Genomic DNA, 22312 nt, shown 5'->3' on the forward strand with positions numbered 1-22312 from the left:
TTGATGAAGCAACGCAATGTCAAAATCAGACAAGGAAGGACATACTACAATTCATTGTGATCAGGCAATTGTTGAGCAATTTAATTGAACACTTGCTGAACGGTTATTTGAACATCAATATGAAGAGGAAACAATTCAGAAAGATGAAACCTCGCGAATGGGTTGCAAGATTACAAAGTGTGATAGCTGCGTTAAATAATGAAATTACTCGAACTGCCGCCATGAAACCCGTTAATGCGATCACAAAAAAAAACATGTACCAATACAATGACGTGACTTTTCAAAACAACCAGGGTTAGGTAATGTGACTGTCAGGTATTTATATGAACCTGGTGAACATGAAGGCGGTGAAAAAAGAGCGACAGATACTATTTGGAGTATTACAACACATAAAATATCAAGCGTGGTAAGATCTACAGGTAGACCTGCAATCTACTGATTGGATTCAACTGCTCCTCGTGGATTTGTATGCAAGCAATTACAAGTAATTCCTGAAGAAACACAATTACCACTGCATGCACTTTTGTAAACTAGCACATAGACGTCGATTACATTCAAGACAGGTCGGCATTATATTTTCGCATGTGACCAGGACTACTTTTAACTCTGACTACGGTAAATTTTCTTGGATTATTTTTTTAATATTGCCACATTACTGTGTTAAGCTTGCACAATGATTATCCCGTTGTTTTAATGTCATGATAAATTCATCATCAAGATCAAAGTCGCACTTAATTTTTGTCACACTGTTTATAACTAATTTTTTTCTTATTATATCGCCATTGCCAGCAGTTTGATTTTTATTTTCTGTTAAGTCTATGACAATTCTCCACAGCTGAGATATTCTTCTGACTCGAGACACTGCAAGATAAACTAAATTTGACCATTCGATACAATCATCGACGATCCAAACATTTGTATCAGAGATGGTTAAATCCTTGTGATGAATGAATTGTTATTGCGTATCCTAGCGTCCATTGAGTTTTGTCCATAGTTAACGTGCACTCAACAACACTGACAGGAACTAAAATAATATCATTTAAGACAAAGATTTTGTTCTCTGACAATCCTGGTGTAATAACGTCGATATTCTGTCATCGCATATCTGCTGGTCGATAACACAACTGTACGGGTAGATTTTTTAAAAAATTTGTCTGTCACATAAATAATTGTAGTTGAAGTGTATCATGAACTATCTTTCTACTTGCAACTATCAAATCATTTGGTCTCCATAAATGCAAAAATTAATTAACACATTAACCCCTAGCGATGACTTAACAGGGCAGGAGGTAGTTGCATACTGCCAAGCTCTGTAGTGTCATGGTCATGCATGATACACTAAAGTGGGTGGTATTATAGAAAGGTAGACAGATGTAGCTCTACAATGATACCAAATAATCTGGAATATCTAGTTGCACTACAAAATACAGATAAAAAAAAATTTTTTGGACCAGACTTTTTTCTACCCAAAATTTGCACTTGGTTGGAATCTGATTTTGTGTCTGGATTTTAGACTTTTTGGTCTCAGATCTAAGGCAAACCAGTATGAACTGCAAACAGACAGATGAGCCTTTGCAAAAATAAGATGGGCATTTGGAATAAAGAGTGGTCTCCATACAAAAATAATGGCTCTGTTTAGCAAAAAGAAAGAACTCCAACTTTTACCCTTCTGCTCATGCGCGAGTCAAACAGCCAATGAAAAACAATGTTTTTAACACAACTAGGCAGTTTGTTATTGAAAGATCACCGGGGATTTGGTGTTTTCGGATCTATTCAGAAATAGCTTTCAAAATGTGTCTCCTAGTTGATTTTCTGGCGAAAATTACAAAAAGCTCCAGGGGTTAATGTGTTAATAGGAGTTTCTGAAATTATTTTACCTATTATTTCACACTGAATTTTATTCAGTTGTCTGATTAATTTCTTATGATAAAATTGCTTCACTTAACAATAATATTAATTTTACGTCGAGCATATACTGTAATAAAACTGTTGGTGCCCCCATTTTTTCTAAAAAATGTTTGCCAAACCAGACATAACAAATCGGATGAAGACTCAACTTAAATGACTCAATATGAGCAAATCCAGTCAGGTAGAAATCCGGTAATGGTTTATTATTTCAGAAAGTAAAGTACCATTTTTTTTAACCAGTAATCATGTTCACTAAATTTGGGAACATTAGGAGATCTTCAGAGATGTTTATTTTACTCATGTAAACGAGATCTTCAAAGGTGATTATTTTACTCATGTAAATGAACTAAATGAAAATTTTATAAAAACCCTTTTCTCTTATATATAAATGAAACTGATAATTGACACAAATAAATGAAACATTTTCCCCATAATTTTTTTATTACATGATTTGCATAATTTATCAAAGTCTACTGCTGTGGAGCACTTGGTCTTCCTCTTCCAAATCCACCTCTCTGCAAAATAAATAAATCCCAAATTGAATTATTATAAACATGAATTATGCAAACAGTAATCATATTTGGAAATGCACAAGAAATATATCAAGACAAAAGTTCATTACACATTAGATTATTTTACACTATTCAGACACAACAGTCTGTTTCTGAATTAAAACAAAACCAGATCAGTGAAAGTCACACTCAAACTTCTGCTTTTGATATTGACTGACTGCAGTTGAAAATATTCAATTTTTCATTACTATTACTTTTTGCTCTCCTAATTCAGCAGGGAAATTACCTTGGTTTACTTTCAAGCATTTTTTGTCCACACGGGATGCATTCTCATTCAGCAAATACTGTCCTTTGAGAATGCAACCCTAAATGACTGAAAGTGCTACATGCTGTTGTGAAATTCTAATTGCATAAGACATTATGTTCGACTCCTGCCGCATCCTGAAACTATACGTGAACTTACAAATTGGAACTCTCCAGTTCCTGGCCCTGCATCAGCCTTTTTGTCACCACCAGCTGAAATGTAAAACAACCTTTTATTTACAAAAGTTTTGTGTATTTGAATCTATGTGGTACAGTATATTACAAATATGTCGTAAATTTCAATAAATATTATGTGCAAGGTATGTAAATAGAACTGGCAATTTATTGGTTTACTGAGATCCTTGCCCACAAATTTAAACAAAAGTATGCCAAATAACAACATCGATTTAGACAGGAATGAAAAAACGATCTGATCCCTTTGCCCAATTCTTCATGCACTCCATCCCGACTCCATTGTGTTAAGTTGCTTAGCATGGCAATATAATGGCCCAAGGAACAAAACAGTAATCCCCCATTTATCATTCAGAAGAGATTAAGAATTCAATACTAAAAAGAGATTAAGAATTCAATACTAAAAACTCAGGGCAACAATGGGATTTCATAGATTATTCATGCAAGTAATTGTCATAGATTGTTGGTCCAATAAGCCAATTTCTCATAGTTATTATATGGACATCAGTTTTACATGTACTACATGTATTTGGGTGGTGATATGCTAAATGTAAATTCAGTGTCTGATTATCAGGTTAAAAGACGGTCAAGATTTTGGATCAAGAATATGTTCATCACCCCCACCACCAGTACAAACGTGATGGCAAGGTCATCAAAAGTTTACATGATAAAAGTCTGAAATCCTTATGGCGGAACTGTGGAACTTCTAGACAGGAAAGGAAAGAGACCAAGCTTTATATGTCTATCTCAAACAACATAAGAAAAAGTGCATAAATGGGATGGAATTTTTAAGTGACCTTGACCTTGAAAATAAAATCAAACATAAGTGTGCCATGGTTCATCAGTGAACCTAAAAAAATATTTATAAAGCAGAAACAAAATTAACCATGAAAAGTATGTAACAATGACCTTGAAGAATGGGTGCAAAATGTGGAATGCAACATATTTTCTAGCACTAATATACAAGTATACCAAGTTTCAGTCATCTATCTTAAGCAGCTTACAAATTATACAGAAGGGAATATGCTAGCAAGACCTAAAATACTGGCATGTGACAATGACCTTGAGGATGGAAACTCCACTGTTGTACATGACAAATATACAATGCTTCATCCCTTAACCAAAAATGGATCAAAACTTATGCAACGGTGAAGCCATGAAGAAAACTCTCAAGTCCTGACAATTGATCTTGATAGGACCCCTAATGTGTTAGGTGACATGAATGCTAGTGACGATGTTTCATTCCTAAATCTCAAAACAACTTGCAAGTTACTGAGTGTAAAGGAAGGGGGTAGCAGAAAACTTGAAATACTTACCTCTGACCTTGAAGGATCCCAAACATAGTCTGTGAAACACCATCTAATGATGATGTATAATTCTAACAATTTTCAACCCCTGACCTCAAATATGAGATGGAGGGAAATGTAGGTACTATTTTCACTACCTTTTGCAAACAGTTGGGAACAATATCTTTGAAATATCTAGCACCTCTATAGGTCAATGTTCTCAAAAGCATTTCCTCTATGGGTCCAAGATTGAGGGTAAAAAATCCCCTTAGTATCAGAGTACAAAAAAACCCCAACAACCTTGGCATCAGAAATGCACAAAAGAGGGTAAATGGAAACACTGTCTCGTACTTTAGACCATATTTAAACCATTTTGATGGAACTAGAATGGTTTACTTGTGTATAAATAAGTTCATAAAACGTACGTGGTCCAGCTCTTCTGTACTCTGCTCTGTCAGCACCTCCAGGTGTACGGGCAGGCCCCTCGGGACCTGTAAACAGAATTAGGGAAACATCAGTTATATAAATACCATTTATCAAGGTCAATTACACAATACAGATTAAATATATGCAACAATCCACACAGTAGCACTCTGGATGCTTTGCATCCTTATGCACCATTCATTCACTAAAGGTCACTAATACAGATTCATCAATCCTAGTACATGGCCAATTGATCTTCTGGTTCATATTCCTCTAGATGCCAAATGTAAAAATAACTAGACAGGTACTGCTTTTATCATTCAGATGAATTTAAATATTTTCAGTACTAAATCTCTAGGTAACATACACAGTCTGAAGTTTTAAGAAAAGTGTTGGATGAACTGATGGTCCTCACCAACTGGCAGATAAAACTGAGCCAACGAATTGCCTTAATTGCAGGAAATACAGCTCATAAATGTTAAGCCATACCTTTAGGCCTTGGTCTGGCAGTCTCTGGCCGTGTTTGCCTCTTTAGTGTGGCAGGTACAATCTCCGCAGGCAGGTGTAAATAGTCTCGCAGGTACTGAATTCCTTCATTTGTTAGGTACCAATAGAAGTGACGCCATGCAAACTGCTCCGTTACATATCCTCTAGACTTCAGTGACTGGCAAGATAAAATGATTTATGTAATAATTTTAGCTCTTTAAACAGAATATTCAAAAATTTAAAAAAATCCTAGATTTTATGGAACCACAGGTTATAAAGCAGTGTCCTAGCATTTTATTCATCTATTCATCTAGCTATACAACTGTGTACACACTCAAGAATTAAACTCCAAATCTCTAACACATGTTGCACTTAATGATGAATCAGTTTTAAAAATGCATATGTACATACTACTACATCATAATGCTTTTCATTTCAAAGTGCTTGAAAACCAAATCAATTTTAAGCAAAAATGGCTTACAAGATCATGTGGGTGCTGCATATTTTTTGTTTTTTGTTGGGGGGGGGGGGATATTTGCTTTGATGAAGGGCTTGTTGGCAAAATCAAACTCCTGATAAAATAGCTGAAAACAAGTGAACCTAGACTAGTCAAACAAGAAACCTCTATGCATAATTTATTAGGACAAGAAATGTGTACTTGCTGTAAGTGCTTTGATGACATGCAAATTGGGGACATCGATCTCTCCATGCTTTGGAGCAGTGAAGTCCTTCTTGGCAACAAGGACTCCCTCCTTGAACAGGTACTCATAGATGGCAACAGTATTTTTCTTTGGCATCAACATTCTGAAAAAGGAATAAACAGTGATTGCAAAGTTGCTGAATTTTTGCTGGTGTTGGCACCAACTGTAATTTCATTGTCTTAGAACAAATATTTTTCTTACCGTTATGTAAACAATTTCAGGGATGGTCCTGGCTTTTAAAAAGCTGTCGCCAAAAAAATCGCCAACCTCAATATTTTGTCGCAAATTTTCAAAAAGTGTCGCCAAAAAAAGTAGTGTACATTTTTCCAAGTGTTAATTTAGTCTATCAATGTAACAGGCAATGAAAGTTACAAAAGATGGATTAGTTAATACTTTAATTACAACAAGCATTAACAAAATGTTACAAAGTGTTACATGAAGATCCGTCGCGATTTTAGGGCTGCCCACTTGTTGAATGCAGTTTCAAAGTCTAATTTTTCACATCTGTACATGCTGATTCTCATTAAATTCTCGAGAGATGAGATGCAGAGCTTATTTCTGATGTCAGTTTTTATGAGGTTCATCTTACTGAATCCATGTTCACAGTCCTCAGTGCTGACAGGTGACACCTGTAGTCTCTCAGCAGCCCCCCCCCCCTTTATGGCTAGCTTCACAAAGCTTGTAGCGAATTGCTTCCTAAATCCCAAGAATGATCACTGAATGCTGTATAAATTTTCTCGACAAGAAAAATAGGATCTCCATTCCCACGAATGAAACTTACACGAGTCAACACCTGGCAATATTGGACCGTATATATAAGCGTAAATTCACGCCCAATTTCGGGATTCTTTCACTCTGTGTTTTGAGAAATAAATAATTATTATTAATTATGCAAAACTGTTTTTTTTTTTTTTTTGCTATTTCTTGTTGCGGAGTTTAAGTCTCTGCAGCCGTAACACGGGACTGATGGCAAAAGGAAAAGATCAATGAGTAAAATGCTGCACTGGCGACAGATGTAATTGTGATTGAGATTTTTTCCATTTGCTTTGTATTTATACACAGTAGTCGGTACTTCAGAGGTTATCAGTTTTCTATGAAGGTTCAGCAAAACTATTGTATTGGTATATGTATAAAAAAACCAGAAGGATTAGCTATACAATTAATTGTATCTGTTCTATTCGCGTCTTCAGAAGTCAGTCAGTTGTAGGTATAGTGCGGTAGCATGATTGACTGTATTGCAGCATACAGTACTCAGCCCAGATGTCAGCGTAAGCAGATTATGATGTAACAATGCACTGTAAAGATAGGGTTGTCAATAAGAACAAAGGATCGTTTGTGTAACAGATTGATTCCAATGCATTGCTTAGTCAAGTTTGTGGCTTCCTTTCGTTCTGGCTTTAAATTTATTCAGTCCAAATCCATGATTGTATGTACAAATTAAATAACCAAAAAGTATGTCGCCAAAAAAATCGCTAGATGGAATATTTTTGTCGCCAATAAGGAAAAAAAATCGCAATTTGCGACATTGGCGAAGCCCAGGACGATCCCTGAATTTTATGCACCTGCTTGCTAACATCATTTCTTGTGAAATAGACAACACAAGGCTTTCAAGCTAAGAGTTGTTGATTATGAACAGTACAGCTCATGCAATATTTCACTGCTCAAGGTTCCAGTGGGGCAGTTAATTACCTCCATATTGAAGCTTCACAGTGGAGGGGTACATAACTACATATCACCTGAGTGATTAAGTACATGTTGTGCAACTCCACTGTGAAGGGGGATACTAGTCAATATTCCTTGACATTTGAATAGCCAATGCAAGAAGTGTACCCATGGATAGACTGACATCAAATTTACCACTGGATACCATTTTATAAATCAATGGTCTTGATGTCAATTTTATATCTGGAAAATTTTAAATTTTTTTAAAAGATTATTATTTATCCAATATGTTTAGAAATGAATGATCTGCTTCTATGCACTACTTCTATTTGCAGTTATTTCTAATGTCAGACATTTATGTGCATTTGCAATTTAATTTAAACCATGCAGCCCATGAATTATTAGTGGAATTGGAGCAACGGCCCTTTTAGGAATTTTACTTTTCTTAATTTAAAAAAATGGAACAAACTTGTATACCAACTTAACGAGGCACAACTTTTGGCTTTCCTTGGACAGCATAAATTTATCATAATGCTAAAGATTAAAAATAATCTTAAATTCCAAATGACAACCACTGCTATTTAAAATTAAAGTACAAAAAGTATAAAAGTCAACCACCTGCTTCGTCCTTAATTAGCAACGGTAATATACACCATCAACAACAGCACATGTTCACGATGCTGAATTTCCACATAGGGCCAATTGCATATGTATAATAAGCAACAATTTCATTTTTGGTGCGAGAGCAAGGGCTCATTTTTTTTGTATGGAACAATTATTCAAAATTTTATTACAAAAGATTTTTTTTCTTCACAAGAAGCTACTAGCAGGCTTTCTCACATAACCATGTTGGCCAGGACGAGGCTCAAACCCATTCAAGCATGGAGGTCAAGCTCAGCTTGGGAAGGTACTATTGTAAAACTTATCTTGTGACCACCCCTTCTGCCAACAAAAAACGGTCTCTCAAGACAGGTGGTCTCTCATAACATATAAGTGCAAGATTACCAGTTATCTTTGATAACATTCATCCAGGATATGAATTAGCACTGCCATCAGACTTTAGGTAATTATGGATTATATATGAAACAATGAACAAAACCAAATGATAGAATTAACCCATCCAGAAACAAAATATATTTATTTAAAGACAAAACCAGAACATTTAATTCACACAGGGATAAAGATATTAACTCTATAAATTACGGGCATAAAATGCCTGCACCACAGAAAACAGACAAATTAGTTTGATTTTTATAATGATAAAAATACCAACAAACAAAATGAACCTTTTACAATGACAATCATCATACCAAACACTTATAAAAATAGTGCTAGCAGCTGCTTCGCTTGGTGCTCAGCATCAAGTTAGTGCTAGGACTGGTCAACCTGGTGTCAGGATAATGTGATGGGGTGGGACATCATGCTACATGTCTGCAGCATGATGCTCCAGTGCCACTTATCACTATAAACTGTCACACTGCAGACATTGTAACGATATGACTGAAACATTGTCAATGTGACGTTAAAAATCCAAATCTCTCTCTCACACACACACACACAGTGACAATCGAATCTGGAAAACGATAAATACAAGGGCAAAGACCTCATTCACACCAGGCATTACAGATCAACTCCCAAGACAAACAACATACATCAGCAGAAAATGGTGCAGGCATTTGGCTTCAAAAAGATATTTTGTAAGTTTAATAATGAAAGTCGGACTACATACCAGAAAGAAGCCATTACAGGTGCATCTGACGGAAAGGATGGATTTGTGCAAATTGGCAGTGGAAAATTACTTATTTACAAGTCCATTTCAGTTGTGTGCACCCCTCATCTCAATCATGGAGAAATGTGTACAAATTTTAATTTGATTTTCATTTAATCGAAACATGCCTCCATGCAGAGGCATTAAATCACACTTGCATGCAAATCGGGTAGAGGTATCTACCGGCATTTCCATGAGAATGACGTAGGTGTCAAATATAAGTTGGAAAATACAACTCTGTCGTTGACAGCAAGTATGATGAAATTCAAATTTGCAAAGTCAAAGCATGTTTTAAGAAAATCTTGTAAATTGAACACTTTGTCTGCTCCAATCAATTGCTCATTCTTGGGGTACAACTACCTATGCTGGTGCTGAAGGGCTTTTTATGTTAGAAATGTGCAACTTTTTGAGACTGGCATCCTCACATATTAAGAAGCCAAAACCTGTAAAAAGTTGTCTTTACTGTACCACCAAGTGCGACTACCCAGACAATGAAAAGTACAGGATAGCTATTAGAGGTGGATCCATTATACATACTCCAGCATTAGCCACTGCACAGAAACAAGTGTCTGGTCTCACCGAGTGCATATATTCAATTGGCTAATGAGAAAGTATGCTACTTGATCACAGACACAGAGTATGTAAAGTCAAAGATGAAAAATACTGGTTCCATATGCTGGCATTAGGACAAAAGAAGAGTGCTGGGCTTGTTCACCCAGAGGAGCTAGTAGTATGCACTTCATCATTTAATCAGATGCGAATAGTTGACCCATGTAAACAGGCGTGGCTTATTAAAGACATTGCCCAACACTAACTAGGATATTATATGGAGATAAAAAAAATAATGTGGGCCAATTTATGGTCAAAATTGATTATTATGATGTGTATGACCATTCAGCTATGTACATTTAACAGTCTCCTTATTTTCTATGTATAGTAACTCCAGATGACACATTTCCAAGGAAACAGACTTATTTTTCTTATTTGAAACCAGGTGTCAGATTCATTATATTTTGATACACTTATATAACAAACCAGTCTATACTAAAGAGAAAAAAAAAAAAAAAAAATGGCCCCAAATAATAAGTGAAATGGGTTTTATCGATGTGACTCGTACATGTTATATCACAAAAAATTTTAGGAGAGGAATATTGTTAAAGTGTAGAACATGTTGCACCAGGAAAAGGAAAAATCAATAGCAGTTTACAAATGTTGAAAGACTAGTTCAAGTGAAAGTTGTGTATAAATAATTTATCATTTTGTTTATAGTCTGTATTCTTGTATTTATCCACATGGACTTAGACAATTTGTGGGAAGAATTTTAACAAACTGCAAGTCCAAGTAAGTAGCAAATATAAATAAACATTTTTCATCTGGTTTTCTGCAATTATGTCATGTAATAGAGATTACTTTATGCTCAGATTGCATTTTTTGCCACTCATAATATTAATAATTATGCTTATACCTCTTCAGAGTGGATGTGTGGACTTGCATCAAAGCAGTTCAGGTTCACATCAATATAATTTCCACTTGATTGGGTAGCCAGGTAACCAATCAGGATCAATGCCCAGTTGACTTTTCTTAAAGTTTTACAGCTTTAACTTCATTCATTAGTCTTGTTGGTGAAATACAGTTATCATTTCAAGTTAGTGTTGATTAATCATAGTGAAATAGAAACTGAACTGGCTTCTGTTCAGCGTTAACAGTACAAGTGAAATTAATCTTCATTTTGAGCCCTCATCAGATTCAGGTTGAGAACTTTACTTAGATGGTCAATCGACCTGAAAAGAACCACTGACAGTAAGAACTGTGTATATGGAATTCCTAAACAAACAGAATATTCCTAAACAACGATCAAATGATATGAAACTAAAAGGTACAAGTCTCTATCTTTGATAGCAACAATGATAAAATTGCAATGAGCAAACGATAGTCAAAGCACATCTTAAACAAAATCTTGTAAACTGATATATTTTCGTGCTCCATTCAATTGTTCATTCTAGCTTGGGATACAACTGCGCTGCTCCTGCAGGACTTTCATGTTACAAGACTAATAACCTCACATTTTAAGAAGCCAAAACTTGTAAAAAGAAGTTATCTTTACTGTACCACTAAGTGCAACTACCCAGACAATGAAAAGTACAGGATAGCTATTAGAGGTGGATCCATGATACATGCTCCAGCATTAGCCTCTGCATTACCTGGTAATACAGCACTTCCGGACTATAAAGCATTTCACTTTATGATGTTTATCTTGTTAATGAAAATCAACCCCCAGTTCAATGGACTCCTTTGCATTACTCAGCTACCACATCTCTTCAACCAAATGCAATGGCAGACAATTGATTTTGAAAATGCAAACCACTTGACTTCTTGGTATTGCTTCAGTAAAACAAAAATAGAAGCCAACTGAACAAGTATGACTAAATCAATTACATTTTAGGCTGTGCAAAGTAAAGATGCCAACGGGTAACCACTTACTTGGGTACCTGCCTGTTGATAATAACCCAGGTAATAATATGAACCGGTAACCTGTTAAAAATAAAGTTTTCAGAGAGCAGATGAAGACAGAATAACGATTACAGTTCAAGGTTCATGTTGTGTGCACATTTAATCATCACAGGGACTTGTATGGTTGTTTGCAATTTACTTTGTCATACTTGTACTATATAATAATACAAGGGAGGACACTTCTCTCTCCTTTCTTGTGCCACCTATTTAAGAATTGACACTGATATTTCATGCAAGACTGTCCTAACTTCATGCCCATCTATGGTTCATGTGCCATTTTTCTCATGACTTAAATCCACCCGTTTTGAGATCCTGATGGCCTTAACTAGGTCGATACCTTTCATCAACACTAAGAGTAAGTACTGATTACAAAATATTTTACAAAACAAATTTAAATACATACTACAGTTCAAATAAAAGAAAGCACAATAGAAATATCCGGTTTAAGTAATGCTATTTTTGCCTCAAGTTTGTGGCCCTGTAGTGAGTGTTAGCTGTTCAAGTAAGGGCTGCTTTCATGTTTTTAATTGACCTCTTTTATTAGCAGGAAACCCAAAACATATAGTTTTGTCACAATACAAAAACCTGGTTACTGTAACATGAACCATGTTAGGAAAAAATGAACAAAGTGGACAACTATACAGAATGAATCTTTTCACTAATGTAACTAAATATACGGGGGAAAAATCTTCATTATTTAATGGCACTGAAAAAATAAAATAAAAATTCACCATGTTTGTAAATATGGTAATTTTTACATCAATTTTACATGAAACAGTTCCAAAAAAACAGACAGGATTCTGAATGTGAAATTACTTGTCGGAGTTTCATTCTATTTTGATTTTACATATGTAGCGAACCATTCTAAATTAAAAATGAATGGCACCAGATATACCAGATCGGGTTGTATCGATGTGACTGATGGATGTTAGGAGAGGGATTTTGTTCAGCTTAAAACTTTGCACCAGGCTCTTGTTAAGAGACCAACCACGGATACAACAGTCATCATTTGTGGATTTTCGACTATTCGCAAAAGTTACTGTAGACATGTACAGTAGACTATACTCTTGTACTAACTACTACTTAACATGGGTTTAGCAGACTTGTGACAAAAATTTTAACTGCAGAGACAGGCAAGTAGCAAAAATAAATGTACATTGAATAAAATAAATATGAAAAGTTTTCAGTTTTCTGCAATTATGGCATGTAATATATAGACTGCTCTTTTTATGCTCAGATTACGCTTTTTTGCCACCTATATTAGTAATAATTATGCACATATGATCTGGAGGAACACTTCAGGACAAAACTGCATGAAAGAAATTTATAAATGAAGAGAGCATCAAATTCTTTGCTCAGCCAAAGCAGGAAGATGATAGTATTATAAGTATTAGTAAAAAGAATGAAATAAAAGTTTCAGAAATATAACTGTAAATATTTGTAAAAATACTTTGTGTATAACATTTGTTGTTTTAAAACTGCTGATCTTAAACAATGTATGAATACATTTTTCATGAAAGGTTTTTTGGTCTTCGTAAGGTTTTTATTGGTCTGACGTATAGGTTTTTATCTGGAGGGGTTGACACTAGTCCTACATGCAAGACCTTGATATTTATGTTGTGGGCGTGAAGGTCTTACAGCATAACTAACAGTGCTATGTAGCATGTTTTGATGTTGACTAACATTGTTACGAAAGTCAAATTTTCAGGAATATTTCACACAACCGAAAACTAAAATAATGACGCTTTTGTACAAAGTCATAATGTCTTAGTCTTTACTTACTGTGATGTTTTTTCTCTAATAAAAATTCATATTCTCACAAAAGAAATGAACCTGTTTTCACGTTTCGTTGGCCTACATTCAAGAAACATATCCCCAACATGTACCTACTTGAATTTACTTTGGCATACATCCACTACCATCGCATTGCAACAAAATCAAATGTATGTCAAAGAACGTGAAAATGCATCCATTTGCTATTATATTTATATTCCATCAGGATAAAGACAGCACATTAAGTATATTAACTACACATAAATTAGTGGAAGAGTGTCAATATACGTATTCGCTGCCAAGTGTGTGAGATGTTCCTGAAACTGTGATTACTCATTCTGATGTCGTTGAATCGGAACACGCTATACAAGGCCGTTATCTGGATAGCAAGACATAGCACTAAAACAAAAACAACATGTGCTATGTCTTACAGTGTAGGACTAGGGTTGACACCTACGATATTTTGCTGCCATTTCTTCACAGAGTACCATCACCCACCCGGTGTTACAAAACACCCAAATCCACCCAAATGAAGACGTACTCAATAAGATACATATAGATATCATATACTGTTGTATAGTTTTAATTTTATACTTCAAATATATAGTGTTAGCTTCGAAATATGTGGCACCATCACAAAAAAGGCAAGTGTAGAAGCACATAGCAAGGATGTGAAGATTGGTAAAGTCACGAGCGCTAATGAGCAAAAGCTACCAACTTTTTTAGTTTGCATTTTTACACAGTTCTATTGGGTTAAATCGATTTAGACAGATGAAAAACCTATAAATTGATATCAAATTTGTCAAAATTGGTGGTCGTTTAAGATTGTTACGACTTATTTGCCTATACGGAAATTATTCGTATAGGCAGGCATTAGATGCATGGATTGACTAAAATGAAGACGTACTTAATACGATATATACACATATTATATACTGGTGTATAGTTTTAATTCTATACTTTAATTCTTCACTGTTATATTTCTATACAAAAACAGCCACATGTTTAACAAAATCTCTATTCAGGCAAATTAAATTTTATGTTTTGAGTATCAGTTCTGATATTGTACTGATCAAAAACCAAACATTATTGTGTTAATTACAAGCAAATAAATGCAAGGAATATAATCTTAATGTTTCATGAGCTCGTCTCTCATTTCGAAACAAAGCTTAAATACTGCACATTTCTTGTTTTCATTTGTGATTTTTCAGGTGAATCATAGCAGATTTCAGTTTTAAAAATAGGCATAGCCAAGTTTCCAATGTGGTGGATGCAAATCAAATTGTTCAAATGACTGTGTTAAATGCTCATTATGTAAGAACTGGTATCATAGAAAATGTCAAGAAATCTCGGATGATGAATTGAAAATGTGGGTAAAGATTTATCTGGACTGTGTGCGTTTCGTGTCGTACATTGGATGGTAAAGAGTTTGACTACCTGATGGGCATGCATCGTCTGCAGAATGTAAGTATCGGCACTTATTTATAATTTGTAAATAATCTTAAATTGCATAGGTTAGCGCACGCAAAACTACATTCTTTTTAGAATAGAACCCTAATAATGTGTGTAGTCATCATCTAGTACCATGGATTTTGAATCAATTCAATGATTATTTTATCTAAGAACAAATGCAGCATATGCACGAATTTACATATTCTAATTTGTCTAATATTTATTAAAAAAATTTAAACAACATAAATGTGTGCTATAATTATGATACAACCAAAATTTGGAATCTTATTATTAATTGTAATATATTTCATTTAATAATAATGCAGTAAATTCAAAACGGCTGTTGACTAGTAAAGTCTAGTAATGTTATGACAGCTATCATACACACGGATCCAGCATGTTGAGTAAAAAAACCTTTCAAGTTTTGATAATGGCCACTTGATTCACAACATCTGCGACTATACATAGCAAAAAAAAATTCCTCTGCCCCTTCATCTGCCTGGATCAGGAGAAGGCATTCGATAAAGTTAACTACAAATGCATGTTCATAACTTTAGAATCTTTTAGATTTCCATGCAAATTTCATGCCTGATTTAATATTTGTATATACATTTTGCCATGGTTTATCTTTTTCGGTGATAGTAAATCAAAAATATATATTTATGACTCTTAATAAATATTTGATAAACACATAAGGCTACACATTTAAAATTTACATTAAATATAATATTTGTTATAATCAGCCAGTGTGGATAGCACTCACTTTGCTTTAATAAAGCATTTGAACATCTTACTTTGTCACAATGAACGTTTATTAATAATGTTCGGCATATGCAAAATAAATGGACACAACTAAAACAAGGGAAAAAAAAAAAAAAAAAAAGAAATTATATAAATCATACCAAGGGGCATTGAAAGTTAAATGTTACCCTGAATAATCATTCCTTGTAAGTTTCCAAATGTCAAACAGTACAAAAATCTTCAATGTTCAAGACACGTGCAATGATATGCATATAGTAGATTCCTTTGATAAATAAACAGGATTTGTAGCATCAATTAATGAAAGCAATTGTCATCACATTCAGAGCCATTACATAATTATTATAATCAGATTAAGGTCAAGCTCAACCGTTCATCAACACGATTAATATAATCTATGTATCTTCAACGGCTATAGGTAGTGTAATCTGGAGAAAAACACTGGATATAAAAATTTCAAAATTTTTTGAAAAGTACAAAGAGAAAAGCAATTAGTTAACAGACAGAAAGCAAGGGATGAAATGAGACAGAAATTGAGGACTGACATTATAGTTATGCAAACTGATATAGACATATTATGGAAATTTATATACAGCACGAAACATACCAGATAAACCAAGTAAAGATTATTTAGGGGTATTGGTGGTTTTAATAAAATCAATAGTAATAGTAAATATATGTGTCATGAGAGAATTAAAGGCAAGGAAATTAAAGAGGCAAGATATTCGAAAGGAAAACTACAATATATACGTAATGCTACTTTTTTTTAAAAAATTCTTTGCAACTTTGTGGACTTTTTTTAAATTTTGAATCATTAAGTGTCTCAAGACTTCCGAAAATGTTGGAAAAAAGCCAGGCCAGCGGAAACGACCAGCATCAGAATGGACTAAAATATTATAAATTACCAATTGGATAAAGTAATGTACTTACAGATTATTCTTTTTCACCATCTTGATACCGAATCAATAATGTAGGAGAAAGAGAGAGAGAGAAAAACAACTTCTGTATGACAATAAAATATTTGCAACATTTGTTTTTGGTCATTTATATATTTTATAGGTCATTTATATGGAATCCTGTTCGGGCCAATCGTTCCATCTCTCCATCGTGTAGTATTTGGCCGAGCAATTTGTCATTTATTTCTTAAGAGATTGAAGCCGAAAAATATAATAGTAAATTGCATTTGTATTTATTATTGATCAACCCAAGAACGCGATTTTAAAGAAAAATAATCAGGCGAGGGGAGAGCAGTGTCATTTATAGGTGAGACGGTATACACAATGCGATTTGGTGTGGATTTGCCTGGACTTGGGTGTGTATTTGGGTGTTTCGTAATACCCCCACCCACCCAAACTGAATTGTGATACCAATATACCTTAAAGCTTGTACCTCCTTCAATTTAAGCATTCCTCGACTACCACCAAATTTCAAAGAACTTAAATATACGTCAACGGAAAGTGAAAACGCGTTCAATTGCTTGTCAGAATCCGATTCCATCAGTTAAAGACATCGGGGTATGTATAATCAGTCCGACTAAAGCGATTAAGTGGGAAGCGTTAATATGGATTGCCAAGTGTGTGCAATATTCTTGGTATCTACTTCCACTGTCAATCTACCAAGGAACACGCTACACGACCCGTTTATTTTGGAACTAAGACGTCGACCCAAACATAAATATCAGGGTGGACGTATTACATTAGAGAATTACAACCCATCCATCCTGCCACGAGAAAAGAGAATGTCATAAAATCAACGGTTTATGCATGTAAGCAAACACCCTTATATCCTTCACTTCAGGCTTTTTCGTGATTTAATCAATAGAACAATAAGTTAAGTCACCATAATGCTTACGACCACAAAGTTGTACGCCGAAACACAACTTCCACATGAGACATGATGTGTAAAATCTACAATTTATTTCAGATTTAACAGATACATTTATGTAACGAGCTACACATTTGAAAATAAACTTCTTTTTATTTATTCTAAGGGGAATAAAATGTTTGATGCTTCATATATGAAGCGATAATCGTTGATATTTTATACAGTATGTACACTACCTTGTTAATGTTGTTTGGCCAAAACCGGAAAAGGAAGTACCTTGGTTATAATAACGTGGTTTGGGGTTTCGAACGAGAGATGACGACAATATGGTTGGGTTAAGCAAACGTGTCAACATACTGCTCATTATTCTCATTATCCCCTATCTTGATGGCGTATTGAGTGCCCCCAAGAACTTAAATTATTACAGGTAAAAGAAAGTAATAAGAAAGTTTAGAGAAACTGTAAGAAAAATAATTCGCGTATACGTCGTCTGCTGTTGTGTTAGGGGTAGGTGAAGTTTGGAAACGGGTTGGTGTTGGGAGAGTTAATATAGGAGTTTATACATTGTCATCATAAAAAAACTTTCTCAGGACAATGACTCCGTCAAATAGATTAAATTTTTCTCAAAAACTATAGATGGCTATTGCCAGAATAGTTAAGATATCTTCACAAAAGTTGGACAAGCTGTGCTCTATCCGTAGTATATGCTGCTTTTAATAGAGTATTGTAATGGTCAGGGTATTCTAAAATATTTGGTTTCCATGAGTGATCTAAAATTGTATAGATTATTTCAGTCTATCAATTGTTTTCTCATCAGCAATGGGACAATTTCACAAAGCTAATAAAAAAACATTTTTTTAATACACCGCAGTCAGGCTTTAATGTGCATGTAAGGTTTCAGTGACAAATATTGGCACAAAACGCATACCAAATTAACCCAATTTTAAAAAATAAAATACTACAGTGCTTACTGTTTGAAAAGCAGCTAAAGTCACCAGAACATTATGTAGGTATAGGACATGAAAATGGAAGTACCAGTTTTTGCAAGTAAACCAAGCTATTTTTCAGTGGAGATGCATCCAAGAATGACAAAAATGCTGTTTCTGATGATTTCGGGACACAGAAGGAGTGGGGGTGGGCAATTCTCAAAATGCGTTTTTTTTCAATTTTCAGAAAAACATAGTCCAACTTATTTTAATGAAAATGTTGTAGGGTTTAACATCATTTTTCAGCACACGATAGACTATACATGGCGGCCAGTATTAATGGTGGAGGAAGAACCCGGGAAATCCCCAGAAAGAACCACCGACCCTCGAGAAGCTACTGGCAAGCTTTCTCACATACCCACATTGGCTGAATCCAAGGCTCGAACCCACACAGACATAGGTGAGATGGCAGTGATCCGTAACAGAGAGATCTTTAGACCACTCAGCCATTAATAAAAATGAACAGTCAATAACTCTTGATAATGCCAAAAAAAACATGTTTATAGTTTGTTTCAATTAGGACAAACAGTGAAAGCTATAGCGAGTCACATTTGTCGTCAGCCTGCTGAGGAATGCGTGTACCCTTTTCCTGACCCCATATTTATTTTCATGAAATTGAACACAACTGTTCGATATTCATTACAACTGTTTCATATATTTGTATAAATTATTTCAACAGAATATAGCCATGCTTAATAAATACATAACTTCAGAAATGAAAAATATTTGTAAAGGGGCCATAATAAGGGGGAAATAACTCAGTGGGTCTTTTCCTATTACCAAGAATGCAATAAAGTAAGCTATTGGCAACATATTGAAAAAAACCTTAGCATGTGGCACTTCAAATTTTTTGTACTGAATGTTTCTAGTAGAGAAGAATAGGAAATATGTGAAACAAACCCAGATCATTGTTTACATGATTCATTGTCATTTATTCATTAATTTGAATAGATCTTTCTAGGACTAAATTCATGCAGGTATAATATTGCCATGATACCATTCAGTTAAATAAATTGAATACATTTCAAAAGAAGAAACATAAACACTATTTTGTTTATCTGAATGAAAATCAATATATATATATATATATATATATATATATATATATATATATATATATATATATATATATATATACACAGTGTATCCCCCAGGGGTGTAAAATTGAGGGTACAGAAAACCCCTAGGTGTCAAAACTGGGGGTCAAAAATGTACTGACAAATTTTCATACGACTCGTACTTTTTCAGCTTGAAATAGGATATTGCAACTTGCACAACATACTCTCTCTCTTTCTCTAAACATACAAATATGCCAACATGCACAGTTAACAAACAAATGCATTGTCCATTCAAAGAATAATTTTATTAGTTCATTTTTCTTTTAAAGTCGTACTTTTAACAGTCTCCTCAACAATATTATAGCCCAACACATTACATGTAAGCCAATACAAAAAGCCAAATAAATCTTTTTAACCAAATTGGAGTTAATTTGCTGCTTTTCATCAAATGTGTACTATCATAGGTTTCATTGTACTTTGTCCTAGAACACATTTATCCAGATATCAAGGAGGATACTTATTCATCTTCTTTCTAATAAGTTACACTTGAACTTTAAGATCTTTCTTTTATTGCAGTAAAAGTTAAAAACCAACAAAATCTGCAATGACCCGCTGACTTTGTAATCCAAATAACGCATTTGTCTCTGCAAGTTTACTGATTTCTTTGTTGTGAAATAATGTCTTAGGTTATTATGTGTTCTCCAGATATCTTTTGGCGAACAAGGGCCTATTTTTAAAAATTTTAAAATCCTGTCACGAAAGGATTATTCACTTTTGTAGTCTTTGCAATCACGCGATCAGAAGTCACACTGGTAATCATAATGAATATTCCAGTCAAGGGAATAATTTTCTCCATTTTTCATTAAAGTTAGATTCACAGTTACTCTTTTGTGTTCCGCTGCTTTCACTTTCTTCGCTAATGCTTTTTAGTGCATGACGTTTTAATCTGGAGATCACTTTCTAGTGCAACGGGCCTTGATGTTAAATATTTAGAACAGCTTGCTGAGCTCGATGGAAATCGCGAGAAGCTCGCGAGATTAGGGGAAGCTACTCCATCATAACATTGCCTATGCTAGTCTGGTTCATTGTTTTATATGTTGCCTGCATTGAACTTTGCTATACGAATAGAGGAGCGCAAGGCAGGGAGCAAACAAAGCGGGAACCAGTCAATGCCTTTACGCGAAGTATATACGATGCCATCCATTGTCCAGTGCATTGTGTATTAAATAAATCATGATCATATTATGAAAATCCTTTGCATCAAAAAAACGCACAGTAACAAAATGCGTGTGTCCCTAACGCACAAATGTGCGTAAAGGGAAACACTGATATATATATATATATATATATATATATATATATATATATATATATATATATATATATATATATGTATATATATATATATATAATAACCTCAAGAAGTTTTCTTATTAAATTGAGTTTCAACAATAACGCCATTGACCAACAGTTGGGTCAATGTGCTAAATATTTGAGGGATAACTTTACCTATGCATTGGTCATTGCAGATATGGCTGAAACGACCAGATAGGACTCCTGAATTGAGGTTTCGTACGGTAAATAGAGGTTACTCAGAAATATGAAATATACATGGATACAGTCAAAAGGGTTGGCAGCTTAAGACCTACTGTGTTTATGATTATTACCTCCTCTTAATGTATGAAAATAAAAAATTTAAAATTTTCAACATTTCTAAAAAAAAACACTTATTTTTCCATTCATGATTCACTTAGTGCCATAAACATGTATTCGGATGTTTATTCTGTTGGGTTCCAACATTTTTACATTAACAAATTCAAATTTATCTCAAAATATGCCATAAAAGCAGACCACTGTTCTGGAACCTAAGTGGCCATAGAAAACGGGAAGCCAGAAACAGTTATGCCCCCTGATAGTCCTATGTCTACATTCTGTTTAAAAGTAATGCAAATTCTGGACACGGGGGCACTACGTATGTGTTTTCATGGCTCACAATATGTAGGCTTATTCTGTGCATGCCTTTGAAAAGATGTAATATTTATGCACCAGGCTACAGAAATGGAATACATTAAAATTTGGACTATTTTCATAAGCAGCTCAACTGAGGAACTAGGTCAGATTTATAGTTTGTTTCAGAAAATGAATGTAGCAATGCTACTAAATGGCAAGAAGAATAATGGAAATTCAACATTTTATCAATTTGTGCATCTTAAATGGGAGCATATGACAATTAAGACTTCATACAAGGAATAATTATATTTCTAAAAGATTAACTGCAATGCATAAAACTATTGCCGTGAGCAACAGATGTCATATGCTTTCAGTATTTGAGATGAACCTGTCATTTTGCCCAGCTCAGTATCTCAACCCTTTTGGATATTCCAAACACTTGTGAAAACAAATTGCATACACAACAGACATCAGCATTTTCATCATTATCGTCTGTGGCACTATCATGAAATGTTGTCCATTCTTTTCTGTTTGTACCTGGTCCTGGCTCTTGACTGTTAATTACCCCATGCAAATGCAGATTTTGTTTTTCTCTATTTCCACCAATGATTTTCTTCCCACCTAATTTCATTAATTTTCATCCTGATGGCTCCTTACATTTTCTCTGAGAGTGTTCAGGGTGTTTTCCTTTTGTTCCCTTCATTCGTTCACATTCTTTGCAGCTTTGGGCATGCACCTATCTTTTACATCAATTCAAC

General features: G+C 34.4%; 2 protein-coding genes across 2 annotated transcripts in view; one reads left to right on the plus strand and one right to left on the minus strand.

The window, feature by feature from the left end:
• Positions 1-2330: 2330 nt before the first annotated feature.
• LOC149785705 (small ribosomal subunit protein eS10-like) lies at positions 2331-17899 on the minus strand. The gene is made up of 6 exons (XM_089979573.1): positions 17797-17899; positions 5773-5914; positions 5114-5288; positions 4627-4692; positions 2884-2936; positions 2331-2423 (listed from the first exon to the last, which is right to left on the minus strand). The coding sequence occupies exons 2-6, from the start codon at positions 5911-5913 to the stop codon at positions 2379-2381; spliced, it is 480 nt and encodes a 159-aa protein (XP_089835699.1). The 5' UTR covers position 5914; positions 17797-17899; the 3' UTR covers positions 2331-2378.
• LOC149785706 (ER degradation-enhancing alpha-mannosidase-like protein 2) overlaps positions 17855-22312 on the plus strand; it is a 57748-nt gene continuing 53290 nt past the window's right edge. The window contains exon 1 of the mRNA XM_089979572.1: positions 17855-17987. Coding sequence (XP_089835698.1) covers positions 17887-17987 — 101 coding nt within the window. The 5' untranslated portion in view covers positions 17855-17886. The remainder of the gene's footprint in view (positions 17988-22312) is intronic.

The sequence above is a fragment of the Sinohyriopsis cumingii genome, chromosome 13 (genome assembly GCF_028554795.1).
Source record: "Sinohyriopsis cumingii isolate HCF-2022 chromosome 13, ASM2855479v2, whole genome shotgun sequence".
NCBI classification, from domain to species: Eukaryota; Metazoa; Mollusca; class Bivalvia; order Unionida; family Unionidae; genus Sinohyriopsis; species Sinohyriopsis cumingii.